Source organism: Zeugodacus cucurbitae, chromosome 3 (genome assembly GCF_028554725.1).
Source record: "Zeugodacus cucurbitae isolate PBARC_wt_2022May chromosome 3, idZeuCucr1.2, whole genome shotgun sequence".
NCBI classification, from domain to species: Eukaryota; Metazoa; Arthropoda; class Insecta; order Diptera; family Tephritidae; genus Zeugodacus; species Zeugodacus cucurbitae.
This window is the reverse complement of record NC_071668.1, coordinates 26,371,458-26,381,531: the sequence shown is the minus strand read 5'-3', so window position 1 is coordinate 26,381,531 and position 10,074 is coordinate 26,371,458. Positions and strand designations below refer to the sequence as shown.

At 42.3% G+C, this 10,074-nt stretch overlaps 1 protein-coding gene across 3 annotated transcripts in view; it reads right to left on the bottom strand.

Moving 5' to 3' along the window:
* Positions 1-706: 706 nt before the first annotated feature.
* LOC105214739 (uncharacterized) overlaps positions 707-10,074 on the bottom strand; it is a 116,552-nt gene continuing 107,184 nt past the window's right edge. For all 3 annotated transcript variants that reach the window (XM_054226992.1, XM_029041975.2, XM_011188322.3), the window contains 2 exons: positions 7,110-9,576; positions 707-2,217 (listed from right to left, as the gene is read on the bottom strand). In XM_054226992.1, coding sequence (XP_054082967.1) covers positions 1,002-2,217; positions 7,110-9,265 — 3,372 coding nt within the window. In that variant the 5' untranslated portion in view covers positions 9,266-9,576 and the 3' untranslated portion in view covers positions 707-1,001. The remainder of the gene's footprint in view (positions 2,218-7,109; positions 9,577-10,074) is intronic.

Below are 10,074 nucleotides of genomic sequence, written 5' to 3'. Positions count from 1 at the left end.
TGACAATTGGTTTTCCACACATGATTACAATAAAACACAGCGTTATATTTTAACTAATTTATTTGTTTCCTTTTTTTCAAAATCTCAATTCTCAATTTACTTATTTATATATCCCTAGTGTAATAACTAACTTTGATTATGCACTACTTAGTTTCAATAATTTACAAACTAAATTTTAAGTTAAACTTTTATTGCACACAACTAACAGTATTTTTTACACTTCCATGAACAATCGAACACTCGGTCGCATAATAAATGGCCAACTGCCAAACGTAAGATACTCCCGCATATCAACTGCTTACGCAATCAATGCGACGCATTTACACAAAACGCTTAACAAATCACCTTGCGGCTTAGTATCGGAAAGGAATACGAGATCGTATGCATGAGTTTTAGGGATAATAGTTGAAAATATTGTAGTTGCTTGAGTTATGCCTTGTCTAGTATACATACTTGCTAGTCTAACTGTTACTTTGCTATAGTTTAATGTAATTGTTGTATTTGTATAAGTAATTTAAGTACTAGAGCTTTCCATTACAGAGTAACTTATGTTTATAAATATTTAGACTTTAGGTAAGAAATACTTGTATCGTTTGTGTGTTATGCCTGTCTATATATATTTACAGTTAAGACTATGTAGTTGACATAAGTACATATGTATTTGCGAGTTGAGTTTTGTTGTTTCATTGACCTTGAACTATAAATATACATATGTTTGTATGTATGCTGTGTAACGGCGCACACTAACTGTTTAAAGTAGAGGTTTGCTTTAAAAAAATATTAAATTTCGAATATACATTTTGTTTGTATGTATGCATAGGTTTTGACTATGGGCCTAAATTGACTGGATACTTTTTAACTGTTTAAACTAAACTAACCATTTTACGGTTTCGCTCGATTAAGTAGCAGTTACTACGTGAGTTTACTAGCACCACACGACCACACGACCACGCCTACATCCGCCCGATTGGCTGCTCTTGCTTGATACAGCCTCAGTCTCATTAGCTCTTGAATATATCCGCCTGCGACTCATTCAGACGCTTTAGCATTGCATTGCGATGCAGCCAATAAGGGGGCGGATCGGGTGGCTGTCCCGGTAGCAGAGTTTTACTCTTCAGCGTAGTGGTTTTTGGGTTCGTGGCGGGCGAATTGTTGGCCGCAAGCGCCGCATTGTACATCACCGGATCGGCCAGTTGCGCCGAATGTCCGACGGCACCGCGCATCGGCACCTCTTTCTTGCGTATCGTCTCGCAGGTTTCCTTCATCTTGCACAATTGATCTTGTAGATTGCGATATTCCTCGAGGAAGCGTTCCAGCTGCGCGGCATGGTAGTCGTAAGCGGCCACCGTTGAAGTGTTCGTTGTCGGCGGCAATGTTGTAGAGACGGCCGCAAGGTTCGCTGCTGGTGTTGTGGCTACGCCAGTGCGAGCGGTTAGCGTGGAAAAGTCAAGCAGTGGCGTTGCTGCTGAACTGAAGGAACGCTGATGTTGATGTGCATCGTGTATCGGTGAGGAAGGTAGACTAGGGTTGCGTCGCGCGCTATTCACACCCATAGCCGTTGCACCCATTGCAGCGCTGCCACTAAGATTCAGATTTCCTTTATTGGTGCTTTGTACCAAATTGAGGAAACTATTCGAACGCTGCCCGCTGGTGTAGGTGGATGTGCCAACATAATTTGAGTATGTCGACTCGGCCGAGAAGCGTCGGCCCATCGTCAACTCATTTAGGAAGCTGGCATCACCCAGAGTGCTGCTGCCATATTTGCTTGAGTTGTCCGCCAGCAGCGGTGATTGACTATCCGATGAGCTTTTAAAGTATTTGCCGGTATTCTTCAATTTTCGCGGTAGCGTACAAAGCGCCGCATTTGTGGAGCTGCCCGCTCCGCCATTTAAGCCATAATGCGCGTTGTTATTGTTCGAGTTTGTCGCCTGCGCCACTGCGTACTTGGCGATGTCCAACAAATCGGGGTAGTTGCTGTCGAAAAGATCATTCTCGACACTGTCACCGCTGCAGAATACCGATGTGCTAACATCATCGTTGTTGTAGTAAGCATTGTTGTTGGGTCCAACTGTTTGTCCGGCCGTTCGTTTGCTATGTGGTGAGGTTATCTTCGTTGTGGCAATCGGTGTGGTTGTCCAGGTGGGCATGGGATTGTAGCCACCCAAGCGAGCAGCGGCGTCCACTTGACTCGAAATCGAACTGGAGGCAGAGTCGGAACTGGAGTGAAAAGAAATAATTGACATTAAATGAGATGATGAGCCTTACAGAATAAATAAAGATAATGTTTATTTGGAATATACTTATTTTTTAATGGTTCTAATAAATATTGCTTCAGTAACGGTCACTATAAATATTCTAGGTCGAGAATCTAGGTAGTTTGTCTCTAGTAAAATCTCCCTAGCTATTCAATATGATGCTGTGTTGTTAGTCCCATTGAGCTCTCAAATGTTGTTAAACGACTCTTCCGACATTGCTTCTATTTGATTTACTTTAGTAAAGTTAAAAACATATTATTACCAATCTGTACAGTTGTTCTAGAGATACACGCCATTTATTTAATATTTGACATATGTATATCGGCTGATCCAATTAAAGGTAATTTTTTCAATAGTATTTTTTTGACAGATTAGACGTAAGTCGTCTGAAGCTGTAATGTTACCTTTTGTACCCTTGAACGTTTACAAATTGTTCAACTTTATTACGAAATGCACTGTAAAGAATGCGTTTTGCTCAGTTTATGGTCAACAAGATCGGCATAATGAGTGTACTATTCGCATCAACATCACCCAACTTGAGATCCAGCATCTTTATTGGATAATGTTCGACCGTATAGACCACGTCCAACACGCGGTGAAGAAAAAGGCAGTAGCCGCAGTTGAGTGTGTACACGAAGACTGTGCAGAGTCGACTCGGCGCCGTTTGCAGCAACTCGGGCTAACGTATGGAACGATTTGGCGCATTTTACGTCGAAAACTGAAATTGAAAGCATACACAATTCAGCTTGTGCAAGAACTGAAGCCTCAATGGGTATCTACGTAAACAACAAAATTGCTGCATTTGGGATGAAGAGCAACCTGAAGAAATTCAAGAGCTGCCATTTCATCCCGAAAAAGCAAGGGTTTGGTGTGGTTTGTGGGCTGGTGGAATCATCGGTCCATATTTCTTCAATAATGATGGCGGTGAGAACGTAACCGACAATGGCGACCGTTATCTCGCCATGGTAACCGACTATTTGATGTCTGAAGCTCTTGATCTCGATGACATTGGGTTTCAACAAAACGACGCCTCTTCTCACACATTGCAAGTCAATCAATGTATTTATTGAGAGAACACTTCGGTGAGCAGAAAATTTCACGTTTGGGCCGGTCCATTGGCTCTCAAAATCGTGTGGTGTCACACTGTTAGACTTTTTCCTGTGGGGCTATGTAAAGTCTAAAGTCTATGCGGATTTTCCTTTTATGACAACTCGTGACAGAACTGATTGAACTGCTGTTAATCTGCATTTGGTTAAGATTGGTACTCTGGTTAGAACAAAGGTCTTAGTTTCTGAAAAAAATTTTCATCATATTCTTCAGAGCGTTGGAAATATATAAGGCTAAATTAAGTAAGTTTTTCAATAGGTTTGGAAGCCCGTCACAAGCCTTTACTATAAGTTGTGCGCCAGTCAGTGCTTCGAAAGCAGAAATCTATTTTAGAAGTTTTCACATTTAAGCAAGAGCATTAGTGTTCCATTATCCGACGACATTTTTTGTTTTGGGCGGTCGTATTGCAATATAAAAGAGATATTATTCACACTGTGCGCACATGCAACAAAACCATTTTTATGACAAAACTTCTTGGAAAAGCCAAATCTTAGCGCGTACAATTTTAGAAAGTAGCATAATCTCCAAACTACAGAATGTGCTAAACGAATGCCGACTAATCAACTTTTACTACAATTTACCGTAATTTCGCTCCTCGGTTTGCGTGTGCAACAAAGCCACAGAATGTGTTGCATGCAGCTTGAAACTTTCTTAAATTGCATCTTCAAATTAATGAATGATATGAAATATGTACGTTCAAAAGTTAGGCGGACATTGTCGCCGTGAGGGGCGTCTGCGCTGCAGGCCACACTGCATCAAGTGCTAAGACAACAACAACAGCGAGCGACAGCCAACGTGGGCGAGAACAATAACAAAGCAGAAGAAGCAGCAGAAACATTGCAAGGAACTGTTTTATTACAAAAGTTGAAAGGACATAGAAAGATATATACAAACATACATATTTATATATAAACAATATGTAGGATACATAATGTACACGACGACAAATAGTCGACATTAAAGAGAATCAACAAAAGCGCACGAAAGAGTTGCAACAGAATTAGTGAAAACAAAACACTAGTGAAAAGTTGGAGATGGCAGAGATAAAGACGAGATGGGCACACCAGCTGGCGAAGAAACCCCAGCATTTGAACAGTTGTGGCAAGAGGTGAGCGAGTAGCTAACCAATTTGGCAAACTGCCTGCAGCCAGCTGCGGTACCAGCCAACATTGCCGATGCAAGCAGAAGACAACTTAAGATGGTAAGGGATATCTCGTGTCTGCGAGAACTTTTGTACACTGAAGAAGCTTCAAAGCATGTTGCAGCCACTCAAAATTGTACACACTGCACAACAAATGTATGAGAGTATGTGTAAAAGTGGGGTAGAGATCATAGTTTTCAGAACCCTTTGCTCTGATACTAGCGACAGCTGTAGCGGTTCATTCATTGCGAAAAAGTGGCAACTTTTATCATATGAACCGAGCGTGTTTTGCACATCATTAGCACGTGTTATTTCCGTGCGTTTATCACTTGTGCGCATCTCGAGTGTCAAGTGTCAAGTGGATACCCTAATTTGTGCCATCATACGACATAAAGTGGATATGGGCACGCAAGTGTGTACAAAAATTTTATAAGACAATTAAAAATTTGAAAAAGCGGCCAACGGGAAACAGCCAATTCAGGTCGATAAGTTTGAATTGGACACGGAATGGTAAAAATATGATGCTGATGTAGATTAATCCATAAGGTATTGCTGTTCAACATGAACAACGAAGTATTCAAAAATTTGGAACCACAAAAAACAAGTAAGGACAGGTGCAACCGAATATTTTATACTCCCGCAATTTATTGATATAGTTTAATTAGGATAACACACAATTTTACCCATATATTCGGCATAAAGTCCAATAAAATAATGAAAATCATCAGACCCAAACTCCTCGCTTCCTTATCAAGTCTGGAAAAAGCAGAACAAACCGCGCTTTCAAAAGCTTTGTGACATCACATTTCAAAATTTGGGGCAATATCGTTTCCCGCTCTGCTGCGCTCCTGGGTGCTAGACGACTGGCTGCTCTGTACCACGCCGATCACGCAGCAGCATAATTAAGTATCTATTATTTCTTGACTAGTCATACGTTGTCTCTGTACTTTGATATTTAACTAAATGTTGATTTTATTAAAGATTTTTCAATAAATATAAGAATAAATAGAATAACCTGTTTTTTTTAATTTATGATAAATCCATAAACGATGTATCGATGTATCGATGTTTTTGAAACATCGATGTTTTCGTCAAAAAGCATCGATGTTAGCCATCGATGTCTCGAATCTAAAAACATCGATGCATCGATGTCACTTTCAACGATGTTTTATGTCGATGTTTTATATAAAAATTTTACTTCACACCTTCACACTTTTTCGGGTATTAACCCGAAACCCTCTATTTGGTTGAATACGCTTTGTTACATTGGAATTAGATTTCTGTAAAATACGGAGAATTCGTTAAGGGAATGTGCGCTTTGACCTGCGGTTACTTTTATGATTTATTTATACAATTTACAATTCTGGCGTAGACTACTGCGTTTGATCAGAGATTCAAATTACTTCATTTGAAAGATGCTAGGGCTAAAGGAAATACTTTTTTTTTTGTTTCATAGAAAATTAATCGCGCTGATACAACGGAATCTTCGGATGAGTGTGAAACAAAATACTTGTTTAATGTTTGGAACCAGAATAAACATTTGGTCCACCAAAGGTGAAATGTAAGCTGTCAAATTTATCTACAATTACAGGGACGGAAGGTTGAAGAGAAAGTGTAACTCGGCTGTTACCCCTACCAATCAGAAGCCAATAGAGTTTGGGTTGACATGAATACTGTGTTTCCGGAGTTGTATAAATAGGCTTATTAATATTTACACATTGTAACCTCTTCAGTGCCGAGTAAACGACTGTTTTCTAAACCCAGGGCAACTATCACGCAGAAGTAAAATCGAAAAGAAATGGCAGTGAAAAAATTTTCCATATCGTTGTTTTGAAATTCTGTTATTTATTGAGAAAAAACTTTAACAGACATATAATGCTAAGTGAAATAAAATGTATCAACTTAAGGCGTACAACATTTCATTTATTTATGCTTCTGCTTCTGTATCCCTTAGCTTTTCACACTAAATTTAAAATAAGTTTAAAAAGTTCAAAAATACATCGATGTTTCGATGTATCGATGTTTTAATGGCCGATGTTTTTGATTTCGATGGGTTTTGAAGAAACATCGATACATCGAACCATCGATGTTTCATTTTACGATGTTTGCATCCCTACGTGTGACGTAATTTATGGATGGCCCCTAAATGGAATGTACTGGAAATTTTGATACCGAATATTTCGGTGCGTGAAAGTGATGGGCAAACTGTGTGATGCGAGAGCTAATAATCAAGACAATGCAGAAAATCTCAAGTAAATGAGAATGATGTTGGTTCAAAATACGCAAAAGACGCTTCCGCGTCCAATATATTTTTGTGTACTGTTCACAGTTTTATTTTTTCACTAAACGCTAAAAGTATGGTCGGTGGAAACAAATCGTCAAGAGAAAATATGAAACAGAAAACAAAAATGGCGAAAAAAACATTGCATTTTTTGAGAGCTAAATTATAAATATTACTTATATTTTAGCCCAATTGTGGAGAGACTTATTAAAGCAGACTAAATCATAGCACGTGTCACACCCACCATTGAGCTAACAACAACTCAATCAACCAAGTGTTGAATCATAGAATAAACTGAAAAGAATATTGAAATCTAAAGACTTACCCGCCTAATTCGATCAGCCTTGGTATGTGTAAATCCGTTTTTTGTGGTCCCACATCGCCATCACATTCGCCACTGCCGCTCCCTGCGTTAACATTTCTTTTGATATCCTGCGGGCTATCGCGGATCCCCACCGCAACACCACCACTACCACCACCAGCGATGCCCGTACGCCAGCGCACCGCTGCTGATGTCTGATTTGCGTGTTTGCCACCCGCATAGGTTGTTTTTACCACCGACTGGTAGTTGGCATCCAAACAGTCCTCATCATCGTCACAGTGTGTTGGTATATTGCGGTAGTCACCATTGCGTTTGGCGCTCCCACCACTTGGATTCACAATTGCCACACCAGTATCACCGCCGTCATCTGAGCCACAATTAAGCGGGGTCGTAGCCGTGTGCAGGTAATCGCTGTCGTCGTTAGGAAACAAACCGCCGCCACCACTACCACCATTAGTATTGCAGAAGTTGTTAGAGACATCTACACAACCGACTGTGGAACCGCCACCCAAGTCGGGCTTTCGATTGCCCATGCCAGCACCGCCGCCACTGCCACCGTTCGGCCCATTTCCGCTGGTCGAGCAGACACGTGATGTCATCTCAATTTTTTCATAACTCTCTGTGCGCGCCGGTGGTACTGAGTTCCACAACCTCATTTTACGTTTACGACGCAGTGAACAAAAGCAAATTGCGGCAAACGAGGAGCACACGACAAAGAGTAAAGCCGAAAATATGCATAACAGCACTATTTTTGCACCCAGCGGCGCCTCAGGTGGACGCCGCGAAACGGCCAATGTGACGGATGCCTCCACTTTGCCAGCTTTGTTCTCAGCTGCACAGGTATAAATGCCCGCATCCTGCATGTCGGCTGTAAGAATGGTCAGATTGGAGGCGTTACGTAACATGTTTACCACATAAGTCTTGCGTCCTTGCGTTGCTGCCGCAGTACGCGGGCTGGCTGTGGGGTCGCCCGTTGCTGTTAGATTCGCAATCACTCGATTTTTGACCATCCAACGCACCGATGGTTCCGGCACACCCTCCACATAACAGCTCATCGTCACATTGCGTCCCTCCACACCATGCGCTGTGGTGTCGGTGGCAATTATCTGTGGCACGCAAGCAAAGTCATCCAGGTCGATTTTGTCCCACGTTTTGCCAGCCAGACGTGGGGGTGCCCGACACAGCGGTGGTATGCCATATGGTATATTCTCGCGCAGCATCCATGCACGCAGCGGTCGTAAGGCGCAGGAACAATTCCACTGATTGCGTGCCAATTCAATGCCGTGCAAATTCGTGAGCGATGTTATGGTGCCCGACCGTACCTCACTCAATTTGTTGCCATCCAATTTGAGCCATTCCAACGTCGACTCAAGGCCGGCAAAGGCACGCACCTCGACTGTGGTCAACTTACAGTCGGACATTTCTAGGCGCACCAGCTGCGGCACAAAGCCGAAAGCATCATCTTGTACACGCGAAATCGGATTGCCGTTGAGTTTGATTTCACGCAGCTCGGGTATGAATTCGAAGGTGTCGGTAGGTATGCTGCTCAGCAGATTATAGCTCAGATCCAGTTCGACCAGATTGATGAGCTTGCGAAAGGCAAAACGTTCGATCACACGCAATCGACATTTAGCCAAATAGACCTTCTGTAGATTGAGCAAATTAACTGCCGCAAAGGTGTCGTGCGGTATGATGGCGATATCATTGCCAGTCAAGTCGAGAACCTGCGTGCCGGCATCCAATGGCACCGGGATATGTGTGAGATTCGCATTAAGGCACAAAACTGACTCTTTGCCGCTTTTCCACTTGCACTCGCACATGCTGGGACAGTCGGCCAATGTGGGATGGGCTAAACTCAGACAACAAAGCAGCCAAAGTAGTTGCGCAAGCGGGATAGTGAGTAGATTATGTAATGACAATTGCAAAGCGGGTACCAAAAGATGAAAACTCCTCGAAAACTTCGTCCTAGTTCCTGGATGCCGTGATTTTCGGCGCACTTTAGTAGCCAACGTTATCTGGCATGCGGTACTGCTTTCAAAGCAAATACTGCAATGTCTTTGTTCGCACCTATGCCGACGCACAGCCGACGTACGACTGCTGCCGATGTTGTAGTTGTGCATCCGAGTGCTTTGTTGTGTGGTTTGTCTGTGGCGGGCCATGGCATTTCCGTTTGGGGTTTTGTAAGTATCTTGCTTTGAAATTATGCCACATTAAGGTTTCTGCACAGTGACGAAAGAACGGCCAGCTGCATAGAAGTGAAAAATATGTGTCGTGTCGTAGGAGCTCTTCAAATACTAGTTGACAGGTGTAAAAAGGGCGTGCGAAGTATTGAGTTCTGTGCGCCGAGGTTTTATATGCAATTCCTGGCTTTCGTACTGTCATGCCAGTGGGCCGGAGTGGTGGGTCCAATGTAAGCGGGAGCACTTTTCGACATTGCCTCAAACGTTTATGGTGATAAATACTGATGGTTCTGCAAAGAGAACGGAAGCAAAAAGAAGCGGTCACTTTACTGGGTTAAAATATGCATTAAATATGAGCTTGGTATCGGACCACATGAATAAATAATATTTATGTGCTAAAAGTGAAAGCACTCGCTTTTACTGCAAATGTATTTTACTGCATATTTATCCTAGTTTCTTAAGCAAGTCGTGCATTAAAAGTGTGGCAAGACGCTCTTGGCCTCCAGCCTACTACTTCTAGTCATGCAACTTCACCTGCTTGCTGCACTGCTGCGCGAGTGCCCCCAGGAGCCCCACAACATAATCTAAACAGTGCAGCTGCAATAAACTGTAAATATTTGACATTTTAATAATGTGCTTAAGTGGTAAAGCTAAAGTATGTACTTGCCATTAACTGACAGCGATGGCGCTGCTAGTGCTGGTGTTAGTGGCGCACAAAAAGTGCAACAGCTATTAGTTTTTTCGCCACGAATGCCCCCCACACTGCTGCTTCGGTACTTGTAAGTGTT